The sequence below is a fragment of the Podarcis erhardii genome (assembly GCF_964252035.2).
Source record: "Podarcis erhardii genome assembly, chromosome: 2".
Lineage (NCBI taxonomy): Eukaryota > Metazoa > Chordata > Lepidosauria > Squamata > Lacertidae > Podarcis > Podarcis erhardii.
Window position 1 is genome coordinate 63054924 of NC_138498.1, and position 26711 is coordinate 63081634.

The window sequence follows — 26711 nt, forward strand, 5'->3', positions numbered from 1 at the left end:
GAAGATTTGACATTTCTTTACATCTCAGTTTGTGAGGCTGGCACTATTTCTGTAAGATCTCTGCTTTATGGGCTTACATATGTTCATTACTGTACATCTGATGAATGGTAGCTGCATGTATCAGCTGGTTCTGCTGAAACTTTTTGCATTTGAGATGGTACCAAAATGTTATGTCTAGTGGCCCATTTCTGCAGTAAACTCATCACTTGATGCTGCAGTCATCAAGTGAAGGGATGCGTGTAGTAGCTAGTTACAAGCAATTCCTAGAGTCAAGATGATTCAATGCCATTAAACATACTCAAGGTCTTCATTACAGTGCTATTTTTCTAGAAAAAGAGGTGCCAAAACTCAACATGAAAACCTCCCTCATCCTCTTATAATGGCAATGGCACCCAATTGAGTGATGCCGGAACTGAGTTCCAGTTGAAAAAAAGCCCTGCTTCAATAGCTTGCAAGTTTTATTTCTACACACACAAGAAAACTTCAAAATTGCTTGTGTCCCCTGATCACATGGCTATTCATTTCACGTATTCTTCCCAAAGGCCATTGTTATGCATATGAAAAAAAGAGGAACTGTGGAAGAGAACAGACATTTAAAAAAAATGGTCCTGAAGTTGAAATAAAGGAAAAAGAAGTCTTATTTGTGATTCTGTTCATTTATTGAATACATGATTGATCAGACAAAAACCAATGTAAAATCACATGTATTTGTTTTTTTAAAAAAATTACAATAAATTACTGAATTAGTAAAAGCTCTCCAGGTGCATGGCTAAGAAGACAGTCTTAAAACAAATACTGGTTGTGAATACATACAGAGTACGCCACAAAATTGTAGTAACACTGGGTATTGCACCATGTGGTGTATTCCTTGTATATTCCAAGGTCACTCTTGCTCTTTCTGAACTGCCAGTATGTTCCATATTCATCACTGGTCCAACAACAGCCACACACTAGCATTCACACTGTTTCAATGGTGCTCATATGACTGAGTAAAATAATTATGCAATGAGATGAGCAGGTATACAAATATAAACAAATATAATAGTGCTTCTTTAGAGTGAATGCCTTCCCATAGGGAAGTTATCAATCCCAAAATGGAGCTCCAGTTTTCCTCAGGCCTACAACTGATTCTCAGAGCACAGATCTCATAACCACACTCTATGCCGCCGGAAAAGAAGGTTGCCTAAACACCACACAACATTATAAAGTAGGTAACAGACACTGTTTGGAGGGTACAACCAGCAAGATTCCTATGGTGTAGAACTTCTGGACCAGCATGTAGCCAGTAGGTTACTTGGTTCAGATAAACTGGACTAATCTCTGCTTTCTGCTTAGTCCTAAACTGTGTACACACTTGCATTACTTGAGCCCAGCACACACACAAAAGCAATAGATCCACTTTCCACCATGGTGAGAAACAGATCAGATAAGCAGCCTGTACAGTGATGCAAGTCTTTTATGATAACTAGCTTACTGGTGTAGGGGCTTAGATCTTCCATGTTATTATTAACTTCTTTAAACCCCACATTTCTGAGCCCTTGTACCATCAAAAATTATGAAGTAAACACTCTAATGCCCCAAAGCACCGAGAATTCCGTTCTTATCAGTATCTTGCAATTCTCAGGATTTCTGCATTCACTTCGCCCTCTCCAGTCTCCATAGCTTTTTACAATTCTCAGTGCTGCTTTTTCCCCCCTCAGGGAAATTAAAACAACAAAAAACAAAAAAATTACATGGCACTGAAGAGTTAAAATTGGGCTAAAACATATTAATATGCATCTTTCTTGGGCAGTGTTGAAAACCACATGCTACCGTGATGGTATATCATCTGGGATAGAAACCAGCTGTCCCAAGACACTGGTACATTCTAGCGGCAGGATGCCAGGCGTAACAGAGCATAACATCCTTTACCTCTGACTAGTTACTGCGTAGCTTCTAGGTTCCTAACAAGGCTCTCTCAGGCAGGCTGGGGATCTCTACAGCATTTTGATACATGGCGTTAAGGTCACAGGGAGGCAGCCAAAGATACAGAGGAAGGAATTCAAGCTAGGCTGCATTTCTTGTGAGCAACTACCAAGGAACCTAAAGCAATAGTGTGACTGAAATCAAGCTTCATTAAAGAAAGATAGGCAGAGGCACACATGCATAATTTACCATAGTAATTCTAGGCCACAGAGGCTATTAGGTTCTAATGGCTTTCATGCTTTTGAGAATGTAATGTAAGCACAGCAAGCAAGGTGTCCTCCAGGGAGGTATCTATACCAAAGAGTCATTGTGATAAGTCCCTTACTCAGCTGAAGTGACTTTAATTGTTGGGTAGCTGTAGGTGTTGGTAAAAAACAAAAAACAAGTGTCCAGCTATCTGCCAGGTTTCTAGTTCTCCTGCCTCTATTATTTACATCTATCTCTTGAGTTCAGCCTGATACTGAGGTAAGTTCATAATCACTGGATGCACTGAACTGCCTCTCCACTTTCTTTTGTTCCTTGATCTTCTGTGCAACGTCAACTTTCTTCTCAAAGTAGTTTACCAGTACTGTCTCTGTAAGCATGGAGGCCAAGATCTGTTCAAAGGAAATGGACCAGTCTGTGTCAATGGTACTGCCATATCGCGCAGCTGAACTGCCAGCCTCACAACCGACCAGCACTGTGTCGTCTGCAATATCTTCGCACTGCAGAGAGCCTGTGCTGACCATGGAGTATGAAGACATGGACATATCGTCTTTAGTTTCATCATCTGAAAACAGCTGTATTGGAGATCCTGGACCCTCACCACCTCCATCTACCAAAACCTGGTTTTCCTGTTGCTGTTTCTCAACCTGAATGTCTCCAGAAGCTTTTTCTTCTGGAGTAGCTTGGGAATACTGCTCCACAGTTGAATTCTGACTCTGGTCAGATGTTGGAGACTCTTCTTCACTTACTGGGTCCTGAACGCTGTTTGCTTTTAAGTCATCAGCTTTCTTAGCAGGCTGGTGGGAGAACTTTTTGCCTACCTCCCCAATGCGCAGGAGAAGGCTGGCAACAGTGGCAATAGCATGGTACAGCTCTTGCTCCACGGGGTCTTCACTGAACATATTGTAAAGGGTCTTGCAGAGCTCTATAAATTGCTCCTTGAAAAGAGACAGATGCACATTATAACAACTGCTTAGAGTTTAGGTGCAAAATATTCAAACTGACAATGCTGCAAAACAACAAGCTTACCAGTCACAAATTCAAATAAACGTTTTTTTTTATCATCTCAAGCTAGCAATCATGCTGACAACACAGAAAATGTTGCAAAATGTAATGCATTTCCACTTGAGATGTGCACTAATGTTTCATATATGAAAACTGAATGCAAAGAACCAAAATTAGCTGTCTTTTAAATGTTACCAAGTTAACTTGGCTAAACTCCACATTTCTAAGGGTTGGGAAAATCCCATTTCCACCCGTCTGCTCATGAAGAGGTGTAATGACAGTAGCAGACAATTCCTCCTTGGATGGTGCTGAGGAAGGCAGAAAATGAAATGCAGGCCCCCAGCCACCCCACCCTCTTTCTTTCCCTAGAATGTCCCTGAGCTCCACCACCCAGAGACATTTCTCTCAGCAAAAGGGGATGGTGATACCAAGAGCTCCCTGTCTTGGCCAAAGCAGACATGGTCTTCTTCTCTGCTTCTTTGCATTTTATCCTCCTCCAGCAATCAGCCACATAGCACTGGCTTGGCTAAATCAGAGAACACAACCCTTCATGAGGATGTCACCCATGCCAGTCTTAGAACAGCTCTCCTTTATTGCCTGGTAAAATATAGTACAATGATAAAACCACCACCCCTACTGGGTCATTCAGTATCTTAAATCTAGGCAAATACTATTTCAAAAATTCATCTTAAAAAGCATAACAGATCTTAAAATAAATTCCTACCTGACTCATTTTAGGAAGATCTTTGATAGTTTCTTTTTTGGAATCTTTTTCCTTGGCCCAAATTCGCAGGTGATATCTGTAATCTTGGGGACTGGTGCCCTTTTCCTCTGAAAGGAAAACCAAATCAGCATAAACAATGCAAAACTGTATGATGATGCATTTTATTGACTTCAGTAACCTTGACATAGATTTTGATATTTATTTTATTTATTTTTAAACTTTCTGCCATAATATGCTGCTTCAAACTGGCAGCAATAAGTAAAAGTTCTGCTGAGGCCTGGAACACACAGCAAACATAACAAAACTGTTGAAAGGACTATTAAGATGTTGGTTTAATCAAGACATTTTATTCTATGTTAAAGGGAAATGTTAAAACTAGGAAACGAACCAGGCTGAGGTTCTGGGGCGAGATAATTTATGAGTCACAGTAAGGAAATGTTGGGATACGTCAGCCATTACAAATAATAATTAATTACCTTGGTCTTTGGAGTTCCCATCTCTTGGTGCTTTCTCTTCCTGCATAGCTGCTTCTAATAAAACAGACAATACAGTAGCAACTACTTTAAGAGAAGTACATGAAACAAAAGATAGCAAAATCATAGAACTGTAGAGTTGGAAAGGACCACGGAGGTGATCTAGTGCAACCCCTGCAGGAATCTTTGGCCCAACATGGGGCTCGAACCCACAACCTTGAGATTAAGAGCCTCATGCACTACTGACTAAGTTATTCCAGCAGGATACCAAACACACTGAATGATATATAACAAAGCTAAGGGTGCATCCATAATTTGAGCAATGGCTCTGTTGTGTGTAGACATTGGACACTCATTGTGTTTTATATAGATGCACAGCCTTTTCTTATAGATCAACCTCAGAAGAAACCAGCAGCATGTTTATCACAGAACCAAGATGCACAAAGTGCTGATTGGCCAGAAAATTGTGAAGTCATTTTCCTTAGCCCTCAAATCAATTTTTCAAGTTTAAAAACCAATCCTACTTTAAAAACAACAACGAAAAAACAAAATGAAAAGGGGAGATGAACATACATTAAATTGAATAAATGTCAAACTAGTGTTTTAAAAATAAAGTTTTAAATAAGGTAAACAGCATGACTGAGGCATTTGAATAAGCTTTCAAATTATTGACCAATATGTCTGCCAGCTGGGGAAAAACCTCCCAATGAATTCTAATTTACACACCCAAACACCTTTGATCCTGTACTGCTGGGGGGGGGGGGAGGGAGGAAGCAATTGATGGTAAAAACATATGCTCAAACAAACAAAATATTTTATTTTAAAATATTTCAGTTTAACTCATCTGCAATGGTAGAAATCTGACATAAAATGTCATAAGAATATATCAGTTATTTGGAGCTAGCAGCAACATGGTTTTTTAATTTAGAAAATGACTACAGTGAGACACAACAGACTACTGGATTGTACAGTTATAAAATATGTGGAGTCAGTGTGAATTAAGAGAAATTTGTTTCTCTGTTCCTCCAACTACTGGAACTAAAGGTTAAATGAAATTCGTTGATAACTTGCTAAGGGCAAATAAAGTTAATATTTCTGCACATAAAACACAATAACTTGAGATTCATGGCCATAAGATGATACTCACTGCTTAATATGTTAGAAAAAATAGGAAAAAAGATAACCAGTGCTATAGATAAACAACTTCATTTGAGGAATGAATTTTAATTATCAGACATTGTGCCTTTTCTAGGTCAAAAATCTGTGCAGTGAATGTGGTATATATGGAGTTAGAGGAACTGATCATAGATTAAGAAAATAAAGCACGCTTGCTATGGTGACAGCTAGGTAGCTTAATCTATGATATCTATCTATCTATCTATTTGAAATTATAAACTATTAATCAAAAAATCCTTAAGCAGTATACATAAAACAATCATCAATATACAAATAAAAGCAGCAAAATTTAAAAACAAGTATGCATAACTAAATCATATGTCTGGATAGGCTTCCTAAACTATTTTTTAAAGGCATCTGAAACAATATGTGGGTGCCTGCCTAATGTTAACAGGGGGTGAGTTCTATAGCACAGACCACAGCCAAGTGGTCAAACATGTAAGGAAAGGACAAGGAGATCTTCAAATAAAGGGTTGCCAAAGCTCTTAAGGCCTCTGTATGCCAATAAAATTAAGACCTTGATTTTGGTCTGGTAGCAAATTGACAGCCAGTGCTGAACTTTGAGTAGATGATCTCACTCTGTCAGCAATTATGCTGCAGTATTCTGCACTAATTGCAGCTTCTAGACCAGCTGGAAGGGGAGCCCCACACAAAGTGCACTGCAGTAATCCAATCTTGAAGTTAACAATGCTAAACAACCACTGACAAAGCTTGACTCAGAAGAACCCCCCAGACTGTGTACCAGACTGCTCCTTCACGTGGCGTCTAACACCGTGCAGCACAGGCAACTGGTTGATTTATTGGACACTTGAACGACTCACCTATAGAGCATCCACTCTGCTGCCACGCATTGAAGAGCAGCACTAAAGCAATTCCATTTTATATGAGCTTTCACTCACACAGTAGGCAGGTAAATTTTAGTACATCAATAGTGGCCCACCTTTGCAAGGGCGGGCAGACTAACCTTGAGAATCACAATGCAGGAAGAGATCCAGTTCTGAGACAAAGGGAGATACTAGAGAAGCAAAGAGAAGAGAGAGAGAAAGAAAAAAGAGAGGAGGGGGGTTGAGGTCAGGGAATAAATTCAAGATAGAACGAGAGAGAGTTAAAATACAGAGCAACATAAACAAGTGGGGAAAACAAAAATGGAAACAAGATTTGAGCAACAGCCTGGGCAGAAAAAGCCATCTGATAAGTGGTTTTAGTCTTCCTTAGTAGCAGCCAGTCAGTGCTTCATATAAAAGGAGAACATCTCTTCACAGTCCTCAACAGAGGCTAAAGCATTTCATTGACACAATCCTGCTTAGAGGAATAGCTAAGAAAGCCACCATTGAGTATTCATTCCTACAATCAGATGAGACCAATCCCTGTTACCTTCTGTAACATTATCTTCTGTGAAGTAACGTGCGGCCTCCAGAGCAGACTCTGCTTCCTCTGGGCTCAGAGCTGTACAAAGAAAGAAAAGTATAAAGCCATGCCTTTTTATTTCTTTTATTTATTCCCTGTTTTATTTGAAGAATTTAAGGTAGCTTACAAACAATAAAAAGCCTAAGCTAGCCTTGGGCTTGTGTGCTTCCCCACTCCACTCCAGCGTGGCCACAATGAGGAGACTCAAAGCTTTTACATCCATTTTTCACAAACTACAGTTAGCTGTATGTCTGAACCTAAAACTGTGGTTGTATGAACTAGCCATCTTCAAGCCATGTTTTATGAAAAAAGCTTTTTCCTGGACTATGGGACGTGGGTGGCACTATGGGTTGAACCACAGAGCCTAGGACTTGCCGATCTGAAGGTCGGCGGTTCGAATCCCCGTGACGGGGTGAGCTCCCGTTGCTCAGTCCCAGCTCCTGCCAACCTAGCAGTTCGAAAGCATGTCAAAGTGCAAGTAGATAAATAGGTACCGCTCCAGTGGGAAGGTAAACGGCATTTCTGTGCGCTGCTCTGGTTCGCCAGAAGCGGCTTAGTCATGCTGGCCACATGACCTGGAAGCTGTACGCTGGCTCCCTTGGCCAATAAAGCGAGATGAGCGCTGCAACCCCAGAGTCGGCCATGAATGGACCTAATGGTCAGGGGTCCCTTTACCTTTACCTTAGGTTTGGACTTAACAGCAAAATGTGATTTAATGCTTGAGAAGCTCATGTATGCAATGACAGACTATTGTTTATCGTTAAATTCAAATCTGACCTGTGCTATATATGGACACAAGTATTCAAGTTCTTCAATAGGCAGATTAACATGATAGCAATTTCTAAATAATATTCAGGTCACCTTTTCTGCTCTACTCATTTCAGTAAGCCCAACCCAAGTTTCTTAAAGACAGGAGAAGAGATGACACATACAGGAAGAGCTGCAATGAAGAATCACAGAGAGAATCTCCCAAAGCACTGGCCCAAACTTAAAAGGCTACTCAGATAAGCCACTGAACTGGCACAGGGAGAAGTGTACATAGTGAGAAGTGTACTGGCGCAGGGAGGTGTACTCCGCGTGACCCCCAAACTCTTGGGCCAGATATTAATTTCATTGATTAAACCACACCAGTGAAGTGAATTAAAAACTTTAGCTCTTGTAAGTTATTTTAAAATCATTTCTCAATGTAGCTGAAGGAGCTGGTCATGATAAACCAGAATTACATTTCCAATTGGTATAGACTGACACCTTAGGAAAATGAAACCTCAGTGAACACAGAATACTGAACGCTTACCAAGACATAATGTATTTGAAAGAACCTATTACCAACTTTAACAGGTTGCAGCATTCAGGTACCACCAATGTACATTTGAAAGAAATAAGTGGTTCACCTGGAGGTAGGTGTAGTTTGTAAAGAAGTTTTAGCTTCTCAGTCAGATCACCATGATACATTCCACCTATTAGGAATAGGGAGGAAGGGAAAATAAATTTAGCATTAGAAGACACTTCAAAAAAATTCTGAAAAGGTTATTATGCTTGATATCTGCCTGATATGCAGACATTTAGCAAGTGAAGCTTTCCCATATCCACACTGAAATTTTTGTATGCCATCACAGAGCTTGTTTATGTTTCCCCTCTCAACAGCCTTGTGAGGTAGGTCACACTATTCTAATTTAGAGATGGAGAGCTGAAGATCATAGCTATTGACTTGGCCAAGGTCAAACAGTGAATACATGGCAAATGTAAGATTCAAGTCAGGCTTCACAACCAAACCACACTGGTTCGAACATCTATCTATAGATCCTACACAAGCCATTAGAAGCTTTATCTGCTAATTTGGAGTAGAATGTGGCACTAGGAGAACTACCATTTATATTTCTCACCCTACATCACAGAGTGGGGGAATGAATTGGCCTAATAATGAGAAAACATTTCAACCACAAACATATTATGAGGAAATCATTCAAATATGCAGCTGCATCATTCTCTCACAATTGACCAGCAGATAGGAGAAGCAGGGAGGAGGCAAGAATTTATGATTCAGCAGTACATTGAATCTTTTATATAAGCCACTCACTCATCCCTGTTGCAAACTCCTTGAAGTTAATTAGTGCATCTTTGTTCTCATCCAACAGTCGGAACATTCTTTCTGCTAGCACTGGTGTGTGGAGGCCACAAGACCAAGGAGTAAGGGATGCAAACAACTCCTTGAACTGCTCCATGTTAATGCGGTACTGCTCTAAGTAGGGCAGGCTCTGGTCTCGCTGGGCAGATACAGTGTGATTTCCCCAATAACAGCTCATTAGGTGTTTTGCCTGTGAAGGGAAGGTAGTACTATAATTATTGTGGTTGGACAATAATTACATTTTCAAAACTTCCATCTTGAAGCCAACCCAAACCCATAGGTGATGGTGGGGAAACCTGTGAGCTGAACACCAACACCATTTTACATTTTTCAGGCTTGGAAATAACGTTTAATCAACTGCAACAGGCAGAAAAGATACTACGGTACATCTAAAGGTTAATCATAACAGTAAGATGGAGGTAGTGGTTCTCAGCAGATGTGGCTGAGCTACAGCTCCTATTGTCCCTGAGGATTGGCCATCCTGGCTGGGGCTGGTGGGAGTCCAAACACATTTGGAGGGTGCCACTTTGACTGCCCCTGCAATAAGCAACACCACCAACTTGAGATGCAGATTCAGGTAGAAATGTTAATGTGAATGAAAGGTATGGAAATAAATGGCATTTGCTTCTGCAGTTCTATAGCCCTTTAAACTTTCAATGAATGCTTGCATCAGTTGGAAGAATTCCACTTAAATCTGTTCAACAAGTAGATAAGTGAAATTAGATTCTTACTTCTCAACTGCAGTGGCAGAGGCTACAGTGGGTTCAGCCAAAGAAACTGAATGTATTCATTAAGCTTGGAACAGCAGAGTACAAGTTAACAGATAATGCTGTTACTAATAATTCTGGTTCTGCTCTCATGCTGCAGTCGCAAGGATGCTCAGTAGGGAATAAATCCCACTGAAATCGGTGGGCGTTATATATGAGAAAACATGCCAAGATTACACTGTACGTTGGTAAATAAAATACACTAAGGATTACTATGGAGCAAGTCCCAGTGAAATTTCTTCTGAGCAAACATGTTTATGATTATGCTGTATATTGTTAAATAAGCTTTTCTGCAGGGTTCCTACCTTAAATACTACATAGAGGTCTTCTAATTCTTGCATAGAAAAACCAATGTCACCAGATATAGCTCGGACCTACAGAAACACAAAGAAACAGATATATTTTAATTATTTTTGCTGTGAACTCAGAAAAGTTAAATTAAAACACACCAGGAAGGTTACTTCGAACAAAACATGACAAAATGACTTTCAGAGTCTGGGGACTTGACCGGAGAAAGGAAGGAACATGTAATGATTTTGAGCAGAATACTAAAGTCTGCATTTGGGAGCTATTGATCTGAGACAGGAAGATGCAAAAACCTCAACAACAGCTAGAGAAGAGTAGCTCTATTCCCTTGAACTCAGGGGGTAAACACAGCAAAAAAGTGGTCAAAAACATTAAATGCATTTCCTGCTCTCAGTGCACTGTAATTGGAAGTGGGAACAGGAAATGTGTCAACTCCTTCATCCTTTCAGCTTTTATCTATTTGATCCACTCACTGTCAAACATCCACAAGGGCATTAGAGACATTCACTTGGAGACATCTGATCCTATCTGGAGGGAATGAACACCACAATGGCACAAACATCAGGGGGGAAAAACAGAAGCAAGAAGAAGTGAAAGCTATTCTTCCCTTGAGATTCTATGGCACAGGAGTTCTGAGGATGAGAAAGGTCAGTATCTCCTGTTGCCACACCCTCAGTGGAGGAAAAGAGGAGAGCTCAGTAGAAGGTTTTTTTTAAAAGCCTGCCAATTTTTTCTCACAACTTTTTCAGGCCAACCTCTCATGTCTTCAGAGAAATATATGGCAATTGCTCAGATGCAGCAGATGCACCCCCAAGATCATCACTCACAATTCCTTAATTCAAAGGTGATACAAAACAACTCTCTGTAGAATAACTTTAAGCAAAGTGTCATTCAGTGCATGCTAATCAGTTGATTACCTGATTTACTTTTTAAAAAACTCATCCTATCCACAAAGGTAAAAATTAGAAAAACAGCAGCATACCCAATACCTATAACACAAAACTGGGTGCAACATACCACACTTCTCTTAGCTGTGTCCTCTAAAGAATGGATCACTTTCAATCTCTGCTTAAAGCGCATCTGTTCAATGTCATCCGCTTTCAAATGGCCGAATTTCTGTAGTAATAAAAGTAAACAAGATTCATCTTTAGAGCCACGGGGGAATACCATGTATTTGATGAAGCATTTGAAGATAATTTCCTAAGCAATTATTTCACTGGGGAGAAAGTAAATCTCTGTCTAAAGCAGGCATGGCCAAACTTGGCCCTCCAGCTGTTTTGGGACTACAATTCCCATCATCCCTGACCACTGATCCTGTTAGGTAGGGATGATGGGAGTTGTAGTCCCAAACAGCTGCCTCTAGCAATGTTTGAAAGCCATGAATAGAAATACTAATGGCAGAGGAAGGGGAAGATACATTAGCAAGCAGCAACAAGTCACTGTCTAAACAGGGGAAGTAAAACTTTAAGGTTTTGCTTCCCTTCTATTGCATTAACCATTCATGTAACATTTTGGAAGACTAGACTCAGATTTAATAAGGTTTATATGAAAGGTGGGGCAGAGGGAGAGAAGTAACATCAAGCCCATATCCAGAAATTGTGCATGTATCACAAAGAAGTTTGACTGATTAATACAAAATTTTATATCCCACTTTCCCCCTTCAAAGGAGTCAAAGTAGCTTCCAAAATATAAAAACAAACACAAAGATAAAAATAATAGTAATCCCATCTTTTAAATAATTACCCTGAACAACCCAAGATTAAAAGCAGCATGAAGGGGGGGAAAGGGGTGGGTGGGTGTGGAGTTTAACAAGGAATACAAGTCTGGTAAGGTATTTAAATAAAAAGGAGTGAAAAAATAAGACAGTACTTGACCTCATAGGCTGTTTTTATAAGTTCAAAGATATCAATTTCAACTGGTGGATCATCCCCACTTGTCAATAAGGCATGGAGGTGGGGAATACGTGGGAAAACATTTTGTCGATTAACTACGTTGTCCAGGTACCTACAGGAAAACCAAAAGTAAAAGACAGAACCTGGGATTAATGCATAACCCAAGTTTAGGGTTACCATTCTGAATAGTTTATATAGTTCTACCTAGCCTGCATAATTCCACTGATGATTAATTCTCATTACTACTGATTCAATTTCTGTACAAATCATTTATATGCTACAAGAAACCAAATGAACATACTATATTGGTGAAAGGTTGAATAACAGGCGTTAACAGGAAAATGTATTTTGTTTATGTATGTGTCATATGTATCATATCTATCTACAGCTTTCCTTTTTCAGCAGAAAAACTCAAGGCAACATGCAAAAACTAGAATAAAATATGAATGATCAAAACAGGAAGTCCTCACAACCTCCCCTCTTTCTTCTGGCAGTTAGCTGGGGAGTAGCTGGTCACTCATTCAAAGGAGGGGAAGGGCAGGAAGGCAGCTGACCCCTGTACAAGTAAACCCACTGACTCACTGTTTATCTTTTAACATGTGTGAGGAACCTTTGGCCCTCCAGATGTTGCTGAACTACAAATCCCTTTTTCCTTGGCCTTTGGTCAAGCTTGTCATGTTTGCTGAGGCTGATGGGAATTGTACTTTAGCAGCTTCTGGAGGGCCAAAATGTTCCCCACACCTGTCTCATAAGATGGCTGGTTGCTACTGGAATCTACTCTGAGACAGGATAGGCTGGGTAACAGCTGGTTCCAGCAGAACTGAATTGCTATCTGAAGCAAACCCTTCTTGAAAGACTTCATTACGATGATCAAAGTCAGCACTGCGATTGTTCATTTCTGACCCCTGCTAGCCCACATGCTCCTGGCTGAAAGAGATTTCACTAGCCTCTTTCATGGAAACTAGATTTCCTAGTTACATTTCTATTAATTTATCCATAAATTACCGTATTTTTCTGTGTATAAGACTAGGGTTTTTTTTTACCAAAAAATTAGGTTTAAAATTGGGGCTCATCTTATACACAGATAGTGCTGAGGGGTGTTTTCTTAATTTGAAGTCCCCCAAAATAGGGGGAGTCTTATACATGGGGGCGTCTTATACACGGAAAAATATGGTACTTATAAATTTAACCACAAATTATCTATTTTGGCTAAACGGATCTTGCAGTTACAATAAATCTTTCTGGGCTTCACTACCTACGGTGGACGTATCTCACAACACACTGAAACATGGTGGCTGGCTTTGAGCAAATGGCTTTTTATTATTATCCTTGTAATAACTGGTCTCTGCCAAGTGAAAAGCAAGAAGCTTCAGTCACTAGCCAGGGATAAGAAGGAAGAATTAATGGTAGCTATTACCATATCCATTACCATTCATTTCATTGTGAAACAGAAAAATGAGGCTACCTGCCCAAGACAGTCATGGCCTCGCCTTCATCACAGCAGTTTAGCAGCTTCTCCATGTTGGCATCCAGGATGGCCAGAGATACCTGCAAGATGACCTTGATGCCTTCGTAGAAGAAACAGTCAACAATGACCACAGCACTTTCAAAAGGCATGACGCTGAGAAAGAGTGTGAGGAACCAAGAAAGCGATATGCTGGAAATGACTCCCAGGTCTTGCATCTTCTCAGACAGCTGGGGAAGACAGTCCCGTGTGAGCTCCTCAAAGATGCCCTGGTCTATCAAGGCACCTGAACAGGAAAAAGAGAGAGAAAGAGAGAAAGAGAAAGAGAGAGAGTGTGTTATCTGCAACATGGAACTGGAAGTGTAGCATAGACTCAACATTACAGACAAGGGGCTGAGGTAAACCTAGAGCAAAACAAAAGTGCAGAGAATAACTGATTTGCCTTAGGGTGAAGCCACCTGTACACTCACCACTTGGCTTGCAAAGGAATATTGTGAGTGAGCAGCCGTCCACTAAAAATTATTGTGCTTGAGGAAGTGATGAAATGAAATCTGAAAGCCCAACAGAACGTTTCTGTAGGGTGCATGGGGCCTGAAATGGGAAGGAGAGAATGAGGAAGTCTCACTGTGCAAGTGGAATTCCACTGGATACAACCTTCTGACTGCAATATTTAGGTTACAATGGCTGTTTTACTCATGGGACATCATTACCTCATGTAGCAATCACTGAGTGTTAAGTATTAATGTGTGAAATATCCCTTATTAGCTTCTTTAAAGGATAAGAACGATACTAAATTTAAAATAAATGTTATGTGTCTTTACTGAAATGACTGAACCTTCCACGCCTTTCAGAGCAAAACACAACCTGTTGGGAGACTCAGCAGTATGCTCATATACAATTAAACAATTCCATATATAAACTAAATATAAGGAATCTATATTTAGTTTAATTTAGTTTAAATTTCTGAAGCCTTAGTAAAGGTCTCACTGCAGCCCAGTACCTATTACATTGCCTCACTCAGTCAAATATGTATTTTAACATTTCAGAAAACCTTCAATCAATTTTCTATACTTCACCAGTCCTGCTGATATTCCCTGGCAGTACCTGCCAACCTCAATCATTTTGGGCATTTAATTATTAATAACTCTAGTTTCTGAATTATTTTGAGAAGATGATATCAATTTCAGACTTGTGAAGCAATGGTATTGCTCAGTTCAGTGGAAGAGCACATTTTGCTCAAGCAGGCAAAAGCTAAAGAAACTAGGGAGGAGCTAGAGAGGAGAAGCTAATATATTGACAGTTTTAGAATATTTGAATTGATTCAAGGAAGTATATTTATTTATTCTATCCGCTAAAGATAGGATTGGATGTAGCAGATATAAAATTGCATAAAGTCAATATCAGATTAAACTTTTTTTAAAAAAATCCACACAAGAGAAATTAGGAATCAAGCATAGTGGTTAGGAAGATACCAGAACTTCTGTCCTTGAAGATTTTTAATCACAGACTAGACAGGCAAGTGATTTGTCTTTTTCAAGGTATCTTGTATTATGACAGGTGATTGAACTGACTCATTCGGCTTTTTTCCAGCTGTATGGATATTTAGTAGAAGCTATCAACAGTGGAGCAGGCTTCCTTTTTCTCTCTGCCCTCCTGTATGCTCACACAAAATCAGATATCACCCTATAATTTTAATAATATATTCAAAACCTGGTTTTATGAGGCCAAGGCTTCCAATGCATACCTCCTGTTCTAAGGACAAAATAACTTACCTATCCAATGAATTGCTCTGTAAAAACAAATTCTAGCTTTTAAGGTTAACTGGAAGACTTACCAACCACTCTGGTGTTATAATAATCTGGCAGCATCCTCTCACACAGGGCCACAAGGAGCCAGAAAGCTTCTTCTTCATTACAGTACAGAAGCAGTACTGATGTCACAATGTTCATGGCCTGAGAGCAAGCGGGCATGCAAAAGGAGAATAATAATAATCCACACTAGGTGAGAAGCTTGTTTAGGGCAGCAATCATTTATATTTTAGTTTGTCAGAGCATAAGACACAAATGTTAAATGAGATACCTTGAATAAAATATTTTACAGCTCAGAACCACATCTTGGCTTCAAGTAACTAGTATTAGTGCTATTATTAGAAATAATGACATTTAGCAGGTGGAGTGGGAAATGAGGATGCTTCATTCCCCCCCCCTCCATAAAAGCTCCAGGAAATTCTACAGAGGGAAGACGGGGGCATTCCATCAGACTGGGAAGCCATCAGCCCTGGTTGTGCTCAACCTAGAGTGGTGCTTAGGACCATGCATGATAATTTTATTATTTATACCCCACCATCTGGCTGGGTTTCCCCAGCAACTGTGGGCGGCTTACAGACTACATAAAACATAATAAAGCATCAAAAATTAAAAAGTTCACGATATAGGGCTGCCTTCAGATGTCTTCTAAAAGGTATATACTTTATCTCATTGACATCTGAAGGGAGGGTGTTCCTGAGGGAGGGCACCACTACCAAGAAGCAACAGAATACCCTCAGAGGAGGATCTCAGTGTCTGGGCTGAACGATGGGGGTGGAGACGCTTCTTCAAGTATACTGGATTGAGGCTGTTTAGGGCTTTAAACTTTGAACTGTGCTTGGAAATGCACTGGGAGCCAATAAAGATCCTTTAGGTTATATGGTCCGAGCGGCCACTCCCGGTTACCAGTCTAGCTGCTGCATTCTGGATGAGCTGTAGTTTCCAGGTCACCTTTAAAGGTGTAGAGCGCATTACAGTAATCCAAGTGGGAGATAACTAGAGCATGCACCACTCTGGCAAGACAGTCTGTGGGCAGATAGGGTCTCAGCCTGCGTACCAGATGAAGCTGGTAGACAGCTGCCCTGGACACAGAATTGACCTGTGCCTCCATGGACAGCTGTGAGTACAAAATGATTCCCAGGATGCGCACCTGGTCCTTCAGGGACACAGTTACTCCATTCAGGACCAGGGAGTCTCTCACACTACTGGCAGCATTAGTACTGATAGGTAGCTAGAGCTCCAATATGAAATTTAATTGGACTTGGATGTGAAGTGCCAAACTGCAAGCTAATCCTTGACCACCACTCTCTTACCTGGCAGTAGCCAATTGTGGGATTCCGAAAAGCATATGCTGTCAGTACTCTTCGAAGTGCAGCAATCCCCAGCTCATTCTGGAAGGCAGGGTGCTCTGGCATTGATCGATGTAAGTCTCGTTCTATTTCCTCTGTAGCAAGGCTATACTTTCCCAGTGACTGTTCCACCAAGTCTGCATAATACCCAGGGTGAGTAGCCATCTCGTTCCAGGCTCCTGCAGTGACGCACACAAAAACTAGTCAGTTTCAAGTCCTTGTGGTTGTGCTAGACCATGGACTAAATGCATGACATAATGCTGTTATATGTTTATTTAGGTATCATTTTTAAACTCATGTCAGCTATCCTGCAATCCATGCATGTTATCTCTCCATTAATCTTTTAAGAGAAGAAAACTCAACATGGGCCACCACTGGTCAGGACAAATGCAAGGATGGGGAACAGCAGGTGCTGTCAGACTCCAGCTCCCTTCAGCTTCAGCCAACATTGTCATTGGTCAGCAATGATGGGAACTGCAGTCCAGCAACATCAGGAGGGTGAAGTGTTCCCCATCCCTGGACCACTGGAAGGAATTATAGATGATTCTTGAGGTCACTTCCAGCTTTGGGAACCCCTACATTGTAACAGTGGAAGTAGCCCACAAAGATTAACTGAAAAACTTCTATTCCCATTAAAAGGGAAACCTGTTGAGCATATAATGTCTCACCTGAAAATAGGAGCCATAGCTCTCCACGAAGATTCTCTGGAATCCCTTTTAGCACCAGTTCACGGGTCTTGGCTGTGCGATACATACACATTCCTCTCCCATACTCAAAAAAATGAATGTTCCATGATTCCTCTTTCATTGTCTCCTTTGCCTAAAGAAACCATTACTGTGATCACAATACTGGAAACTTCAGATGACCAAAACCTGGGATTTTCTTTCCACTCTTACACAGCACACTTTGCTCTATAAATAATCTATTAACATCGATCTCTTATAGTAACTGGCAAAGATATTGTAATAGAAATGTGCAAGATGAAACAAGATATCAAATAACTCCCCTCTCAACGGGCAGTTTTGTTTTGTTTTAAAAACAAAATAGGCACCAAGGCAGCACATCTCACAGACTATCTGCTTTAATATACACTCAGCAAAATTAAGTTGGGACTCAATCTCTAGCATAGTTATATGGTATATTATTGCTGTGTTCAGAGAGTAGCATTTTTGGATACCTAAGGATTAGTACAGACATGCCTGAATGGATTATTAGCATTCACAAGACAAAATAATATGATCAACCCAATTACTTTCTCACATATCTACTTTTATAATACAAGGCAATGCATCATCACTCCAATGTAGCGCCCCAACAGACTTTTTATGGAACACAAGCACTAGGAACCAACTTTTGCCATTGGCTTCCAGGCCCAATGCAAGATGTTGGTCTTAAGCTAAAAAGTATTAAAAAACCTATCCATGTGAATCCATGTGAATCCTGAAGGTCACTAAGCGGGGTCTTACTTAAGATTTCCCTCCTTGGGGGACATGCCTTAGTTTTTTTTGTGCCTGGTCTTTCTTCTTTCAAATTTATTGCCAAAGGCCATAAGGTTGAGCCATCCGAAGTTGAGAAAAATAGGTACAGCTTTTGTTAAAAAATATTACCCATGTCTTTAATGCATAGATGAACATCTTTTGAATTCTTTTTTGCAAATTAAATCTGACTGACCCCCCCCCTCAATAAATATGGTTTTATAGAGGATTTTATTGTACTAGTTTTAGAACTATTGACACCCCCCTCCCCCAATAAAAGAGTTGGTGACTTACCCCTTTTGGTCCAACGAGCTCCTCAGTGTTGTTCCCGAACAGTTTAAGCAGTCCCTGGGATGCTGTTGGTACTTCATCTGTGCAAAAATTGGCCAGCTGATTGTTGAGAGGTGAGACAGGGCTGGCTGCAAGTGGGCTGCTGGGAGACAGCTCTGAAATTTCCTTTAAAATGTACAAACTGAAAATTATAAAGGAACAAACAGGCTTCCATTGCAATTTAAATGGCATTTAGTGTGACTAAAAGGTGTTCCAAGGCTTTATAATATAGGTACATTAGAGACCACTGTTAGTGCATTTCAATTCATCTTTTTTTGATTCTTCACTGAGGTGGCCATCTATGATGTATAGGAAGTTCACTAACAACAAGGGACATGGGTGGCACTGTGGGTTAAACCACAGAGCCTAGGACTTGCCGATCAGGTTGGCGGTTCAAATCCCTGCAATGGGGTGAGCTCCCGTTGCTCGGTCCCTGCTCATGCCAACCTAGCAGTTTGAAAGCACGTCAAAGTGCAAGTAAATAAATAGGTACTGCTCCGGCGGGAAGGGAAACAGTGTTTCCGTGCGCTGCTCTGGTTCACCAGAAGTGGTTTAGTCATGCTGGCCACATGACCCGGAAGCTGTACGCCGGCTCCCTCAGCCAATAAAGTGAGATGAGCGCCGCAACCCCAGAGTCGGTCACGATTGGACCTAATGGTCAGGGGTTCCTTTACCTTTACCTATACCTGTTAGGAAGTTATGGCCCCTGTCTAAATCATTAGTGGGAAGTGCCCAGCTAATTTTTTAGAAACCAAAAAATACTGTGATTTTAAAATGGATAGTGCAATTTGTGAATTTGGATCTGTTACGGCAAATATCAGGTGAAGAGAAATCAAAAGTCACGTTTTGGTCCACCATCTTGATTCAAAATGGCACCTGGCACCCAAACATCAACATAGAACCCCACCCCAAGAACCCTATTGCTGAGCTTGATGACCGTATCTCAAGAAGTGGTTGAAACTGTCAAAAAATGGACAAAGCCACACCAAAGTGACATTTCAGTCTGCCATCTTGTTTCAAAATGGCACCCAGTGTCCAAATGGCGATGAAGTCTGCTGCCCCACCTTTGGAACCCTTGTGCCAACTTTGTTGATGATATATTGAAAGGCAGCCAAACCTATGCCAAAAAACAAAGTCACGCTCATGTCACGTTTTGGTTCACATGTTGATTCAAAATGGCAGCCCGCATACAAACACTGATGAATGGCACCCCCACCCTGGAAACCCTGGTGCCAAATTTGGTGACTTCTCAAGAGATGACCAGATGTCAAGAGAACAAATGGACAAACCACTTTCCCAAATATATAGATGTGTTTGCAAACGTTTATGTCTCAGCATACAGCACATTATTATGCATATGCCTCAAAAAGGCAGTATGTGAAGCAGCGCTGAGTGGTAATGACCAATAAGCTTATCACTACAACAACAGTCAGATGGAGCCTGATGATACTGACCAACAGGCTTATCAACACTCGATGAGATGCCCAAATTATTGATCAGCATTATGAATATAAAGTGCTGTTCCACCGTCTCAACCAATATGAAATGTCACTGAGTAAGTCTACCAATCAGTGACGGTGGGAACAGTGACCAGCTCGTTTTACATTTTCTCTAGCCTGTTGGTCCTGGATGCTTAAAAAAAAAAATAGTTCAGCCAGCTTTCACCAATATGCGGAGATTTACACCCCTCATATGTGTTCCTCTACCCACTTGCTTCTGAAGTTCATCTTTCTTTACGCCTCCCGACACCGAAGCCATCACACAATACTGTTCATTAACTGAATCCTCATCCCTGTCATTTGGTTCACTACTATGAAGTGGAATGACAGTGAATTATGAGCCCATTATCCCATGTGGAAAACCATCGTTGATGACGTTGCTCCTAGAGAATTTAGCCAGAGTTCTCAGCCACTTTCCCCTTTGCTCAGCATCTGAGGCAGTCAAGTGCTGCCTAATCTGCTTTCCCTTAAGACTAGCATGGTATGATGCATCATTTTTCTCTGATAAAAGCAGAACATGCTGGATAGAATCCAGGGCACTTAGGTAGCTCACTCAGTGTGTAGCTCTGAGCAAACAGCACTGAACTGAGCTAAGAAGCAACCATTAAGCATACCATCTCATGAACCAAGTATATGAGGAAGGGTGGAACCATTAAACAAAATGGAACAGAAGACCAATAATTTATACACACCTACACCACCAGACACATCCAGGATCGACAGGATGAACTGGCCACCTAACTTGTGCATTCACAGCCAAATCAACACACATGCCACACAAGCTATGGTGTACATTTTCCTCCCCTACAGAGAGATTATCTCAGGTAAGACAATCATTAATGGCAAACACAATAAGTAACTTTATACCAGCTCAGACTATCTGTCCCTCTAGCCCCTGTTTTACTTTAATAATGCTAGCATCTCTTGATGATTTTTGGTAGGCATCGTGCTTTGGGGGAAGCTGCTTCCATTTTCCCCAAAACTACCTGATGGCCAAACAGAGGCATCTCTGTTAGTTGTGTGCAAAAGGGGTCAGATGTAGTTAGGCATCTGCTTATCTTCATTGCCTATGATAGGTAAGTATTTTGATATAAGTCTATCTCTTAACAGAAGAAAGGAGGACAGCTAGGGTATGCTACTGCTGACTCCCTCTATTGGACTTGCACATGCCCTTACATGGCATAGTCACATGAAGAGTGAAACTTTATATGTCAAGACATGAAGAGGTATATTAAACTAACAGTGAGGCAGGGCACCTCGGGAAAACCTTCAGCATGCAAACATCTGCTCTATCACTAAGTCATGATCTCAACTTCCCTTAGTCAGAGTTCTCAACCACTTTCTTCCTCATTCTCACATCTGAGGCAGTCAGTGCTGCCTCATCCATTTCCCTTAGACTAATATAAAACTCTATTTCATCTCAATATTGAGAATATAGGTCATATCTGACTGAATAAGTAGAAAATTTCCCAAATCTTTTGGATAAAGTTAAAAAACACACCCAGTGTCCTTTCCACTGTGGGTCACTGGCCACAACTCTAAGCCATTTTCCCTTTCCATCAAATGGAAATGAAACAGATGGCTTAGCCTTATGTCCAAACAAACTACAAGTACTGGTTCAGAAGTAACACTAAACCATCTACTTTGTGGTTTGATTTCCTGTCGCTAAAGGTAGGAGTTGAGTGGAAGAGCTCAAGTTGAATGCAAAAACTAATTTGCTTAACTATGGGCTATGGTTTAGTAATGCACCTAAACAGGGCCACTGTAAGCAAATGAAGCACCAGGGTTCAAGCATCTAGCTTTAGAAAGAGGGGCTATCTGAAGAGACCATATGTCAAAACATATTTGAAATTTGCCATGACCATGATGCAATAATAGCAGGGGCTTTTCATTGCTCAGTTCTCATACCTCGTGTGCATTGTCACCACAGCTCTTCTTCCGTCCTCCTCCATTGTTACACGATTGCTTGGACGGAGTTTTCTGCAGAAAGTCAGAGATTCTCTGCACCAGGAAATCACGGTCTTTCAGGTTAGCAAAAAGGAAGGTCATTTTGCTTTTGGTACTGATGGACAGTGGGCTAGGCAATACACTGGAACTGTCAGCTTTTTCAACAATTGTGACCTAGAGAATATACACGGGGATCATTTGGGTGTATCAGGCTCCTCTGTATTAACATAACTTCTAAATTTAACTTTTAATAGATTATTCACAACTATGTCAGTTATCTTACTAGCAACTCCATAATTGACACATATGGAGGTGAATGCTGTCAAGATATTCCTGAAGACACTGAGTTTTTTTCTGTACAGGTAGATGCCACAGTGCATGTGAAACATAGAAAACTGAAATGCTGCAAGAAGTGTGATAAAGAAAGGCTATTCTACTTAAGTTCTACATTTCTGAAACACCTGCTTTATTTCAGATGGTTCTCACGCTAAACCAGATAATGGTTTGGTTCTTTGACTCTAGAAGCTGCTCTGACAAAAGTGGAGAGGGAGCCCTTGGACTCTTGTTGACTCTGTTGTGTATATAAAACTGCTTCTTCAAACAGTGGCCACAGAATTCCTATCAGCTCCCAACTCAAAATATAGCCGCAACTGAAAAATATAACTGGATCTTGTCGCTATCAGCCTAGAAAATTATTTAACCAACAGGCCAATCTACTAACACTCAAAAACAAACCTTCAAATATTTCCTGAAAAAATTGAATAAGCATGTAACTAAGTAACAATGAGATACTAAGACAATTCATACTTAAGAAACAGTGTCTCACCTCCCTGAGTGGTATTATGAGATGGCAAGCCTCCTCTGCCTTGCTAGCAAAACAAATATAGTTGTTGGAAACAAACATCTGTCCAGGAATGTGAATTTTGTTGAATGGGGTCCACAAAGTACAATCTGTATGCCCATCAAGACGTTCATCCTTAGGAAGTCGAAATGAAGCACGGTACCATTCATTTTTGGCTCGAGCATCCAAATCTCTGAAGAAAAATGATAATACACACCAGATACTAAGTGGGAAAATAATACATTCCACTATCCAACCATTACAGGAAATGCCCCTTTTCAATGCAGCTTACTCAAGATTCTATTTCCATCCAACACAAAGTTAGGCCTGAGTAATGAGAGGCAAAAATTCCTAGTGATGATAAATACTTTTCACCCCCATAATCATTTGGTTGCCCTTTTCTTAACCTTTTCCAGCTCTATAATATCTTTTGTGGGGAGAAGAACCAGTGCATTGCTGTACAACACCCTGACATTTTATGAGATGGTGGTTTACAACTATTTCTATACATAAATTAATACATAAATTGTGAAAAAATGCAGGTGATGACAAAAATAATGCTCAAATAAAAGGAAAATACATTTTGTCAACTTCAGTGTCAAAGATGGTGGATCTAGTCCAACAAAAGTTCAGTACCCACAAGGGATCCCCATAGAGTATAATAGAACGTTTTTCTCCCCTACTTCTGTGTACATACAGACACTCAGCACCCCAAACTGCTATAGAGAATGGGAGGTCTATTCATGCCTCTAACATCCCATCCAGCCCTCCCAGCACTACCTGAACAGAGGAATGGATGGGGAGATGCACAAAAACACCCATTCCCCATAATGGCCTGGTCTACCGAAATCTTATGAAACTACATACTAGAATGGTTGAGATGAGGAGGAACACACCCCTATGATGGATTAGTGCAAGCCCATAGTATTCAATCAGAAAACTAATATCCTTCCATTGGAATGACACCAAGAGAACAACTTCACAAATATTAATTTTTCTACAGTCCATTTTCCGTGTCCAGTACAACATCCAAGTTAAAGGTTCCTGAATCACTTAGTAGGTTCAAGAAATGTAAATAGGATCCATGGGAAGGGGCTGAGAGCTGTCCAATATAAAACCTAAACCCTGATTTCTGGAAAACTTAATCCACATTTATGTTTCTGTGATTTCCAGACACAACGATACAATCCAGTCCAGGAACATATTTAACTATTCTTAAAATGATTCCTTGTGCCAAGGTGTGTGTGAGTGTAGCAGGAGAGGGAGGGAGATGGACAGACAGACAGACAGACAGACAGACAGACATACCTTTTGAGTGCTGAAATGTTTTTGAGAGGCTTGCTGGGCTTAGGAAGCAACATGTCCTCCACATACCCTTTATTATCAAATAGTTGCCGCATGGCCATGTTAGCCAGCTGTTCCATTAACTTGAAGGTCTCGTTGATGTTGAGGAACATAGAGAAGTAGAGCTCACTGTCCCTGGTACTCACTTTGATGCATTCAGGGAATAGAAGGGTGGCATTCTTCTCCAGCTGGGTTACATCTACCCACTGGACTATTAAGGTCACTAGGGAAAGATGCAAACGCAAAGCAACAATTACTATCAGATTTCTAACAGACATTTTAAACAAATTAGAACACAACAGATTTGAAGCCTATCTGTTTTTCTTTTTTTAATTATAGCTTGACTCAGTGAAGTACTTCAGCAGAAAGAAAACAGATTGGGAAGGAAGCCCTGCAAAATATTTTTAAAATGTTGTTCAAATAATATTTGGGGGCTGCAGCATGGATGTAGGGCTGCTGATTGCTTAAATATCACTAAAAACAACAACAACAACAACAACAACAACAACAACAACAACAACAACAGGAGTGCAACCTCCCCTCCCTTCTGGAGTACCAATTTCTTCCACTGCCCCAACTGGGCCTCACTATTAAGACAATATGGATGTACAACCAGATATGAAACCACCTTTAAAAAGGGCAGCTAGAAGTGCTGGACAAAAAAAACATTAAGCAGCTGACCACTTACCTTCTTTGCCTAAAAGGAAAGAATAGAAACAAAGGTGATTAACAGTCAGATACAGCCAGCCTTGCCTAGGGACACGTCCTTTCCAATAGCTGCAGGAATAGTAATTCACTAGTTTCTCTACTTCAGGCATTCCGAACTGTTTACGCATCTTCATTTCAGCTTCTTTAAATTTACCAGGATCTTCTTCCCCCTGAGGCTGTTGATTCTTATTTTCTTCAGCAATAATGCCCTGCAGGAATGAATAGCAAAAGTAGGAGATGAAAATATAATGGCCTCTAAAATTCTTTGTTGCATTATTTATTTGCTATGCACAGCTGACAAGTGTACCACTTGAGGTTATGCTTCTGGGTGGATATAATACAATTTCCAAACACTCAAAGTTCAATGTCTGTCGTTGGGCGGCATTTGGAGGGCCAGGGGTTCCTCGCGCCTGATCGAAAGAATAAAAATACAGTGGTGCCTCGCAAGACGAAATTAATCCGTTCTGCGAGTCTCTTCGTCTTGCGGTTTTTTCGTCTTGCGAAGCACGGCTATTAGCGGCTTAGCGGCTTTTGGCGGCTTAGCGGCTATTAACGGCTTAGTGGCTTAGCGGCTATTAACGGCTTAGCGGCTTAGCGGCTTTAAGAAAAAGGAAACAAACTCGCAAGAACTCGCAAGACGTTTCGTCTTGCGAAGCAAGCCCATAGGGAAATTCGTCTTGCGGAACGACTCAAAAAACGGAAAACTCTTTCGTCTTGCGCGTGTTTCGTCTTGCGAGGCATTCGTCTTGCGAGGTACCACTGTATATATATATCTGCACTGTACTCTGAAATATGTGATAGCTCATCCACAACTACTATGCTTGTTGAGTGGTTGTGCCAATGCACATGTGCATACTGAATACTGCCAGTAGCATTTGTGACAAGGCCTCCAACTTTGTGTGAACTTCCTTCAAAAGTTGTTTATGTTTATTTGTTTTACGCTGACTGCACGCAAAGTTTTAAATCAGGGCTGGCTGAAAGCATGGTGCTCTTTGAGACACTGCCTCTTCCACCAGCACGTTGAGCCCCATTGCTGCCAAAGGCTCCCCATGTGTGACCTAGCGAGTGCCTGTGCCGTCACTGTGCAAAAGCTTCTTAAGAATTTCAGTGCAGTAAAGTTTAACACTTTTAAAGTAGCACCCTCTGGGGCCGCAATGTCTCACTAAGAGAAAGGGCTCACCATGTCTAATGAGAGCACTAGTTTAAGCCTCAAGTGCCAAACGTACTGTAAAGAAATCATGCAGGCAGTGAAGGCGTACAACTGCAATGGAAGGCAGAAAAAATACTTCCAGATGGAAAGTAGCAACAGCATATATATCCTTGCCGAAGCAAGGATAGATGAAAATATATGGAAGTCTGTTCAAACTGAACCTTGGCTCAAGCACAATCATAGTGTTGATCTTTAACTATATGGTAGAATGTTAAACTAGCCAGCCTATTTTATTGTTCCAGGTGAAATGAAAACACTCTAGATAGGCAGCTCTTTAGCTCTTTCGTCCCTTCCTCATAGCATATGGCAAATATTTATCCTACATCCAACTTTATGTAACAATTCACAGCCTGCAGTTCTTATGGATTGCCACTCTGTTGCTAAAAAACTGGAAAAGTTCCATGACAAATAGGTGCCACTTACATGTATCTTGCCCTTGACAAAGGTAGTGATATCTTCTTCATTGTCAAAGATAGAAAGTGTCTGAAGCAGGTTATTTTCTAGCCATTCCCAGTGTTTTGTTATTTCCTTACGCGATGAACCTAAGGAGAAATTCAGAAACAATCTGATAACAGCTACTATAAGGAGCAGGTCAATAGTTTTGGGGTTCTTTTGGATCCACTACTATCACTGGGGGCAGAAGTGGCTCCAGTAGCATGGAGTGCCTTCTACCAGCTTTTGGCTTGGCAGTCTA

General features: G+C 40.8%; 1 protein-coding gene across 2 annotated transcripts in view; it reads right to left on the minus strand.

Annotated features, from left to right (window-relative positions):
* Window positions 1-637: 637 nt before the first annotated feature.
* TBC1D9B (TBC1 domain family member 9B) overlaps window positions 638-26711 on the minus strand; it is a 32461-nt gene continuing 6387 nt past the window's right edge. Inside the window, exons 3-22 of one of the 2 annotated variants that reach the window (XM_081851367.1) lie at window positions 26441-26559; window positions 24788-25016; window positions 24064-24322; window positions 22741-22948; window positions 21876-22088; window positions 18433-18594; window positions 17332-17482; window positions 16628-16842; window positions 15344-15461; window positions 13510-13795; window positions 12027-12156; window positions 11170-11268; window positions 10152-10220; window positions 9032-9269; window positions 8346-8411; window positions 6922-6993; window positions 6512-6562; window positions 4375-4428; window positions 3899-4005; window positions 638-3107 (exon numbers count right to left, since the gene is read on the minus strand). In XM_081851367.1, the coding sequence (XP_081707493.1) occupies window positions 2415-3107; window positions 3899-4005; window positions 4375-4428; window positions 6512-6562; window positions 6922-6993; window positions 8346-8411; window positions 9032-9269; window positions 10152-10220; window positions 11170-11268; window positions 12027-12156; window positions 13510-13795; window positions 15344-15461; window positions 16628-16842; window positions 17332-17482; window positions 18433-18594; window positions 21876-22088; window positions 22741-22948; window positions 24064-24322; window positions 24788-25016; window positions 26441-26559 (3539 nt within the window). In that variant the 3' untranslated portion in view covers window positions 638-2414. The remainder of the gene's footprint in view (window positions 3108-3898; window positions 4006-4374; window positions 4429-6511; window positions 6563-6921; window positions 6994-8345; window positions 8412-9031; window positions 9270-10151; window positions 10221-11169; window positions 11269-12026; window positions 12157-13509; window positions 13796-15343; window positions 15462-16627; window positions 16843-17331; window positions 17483-18432; window positions 18595-21875; window positions 22089-22740; window positions 22949-24063; window positions 24323-24787; window positions 25017-26440; window positions 26560-26711) is intronic. The other variant, XM_081851368.1, reaches the window with a different exon arrangement.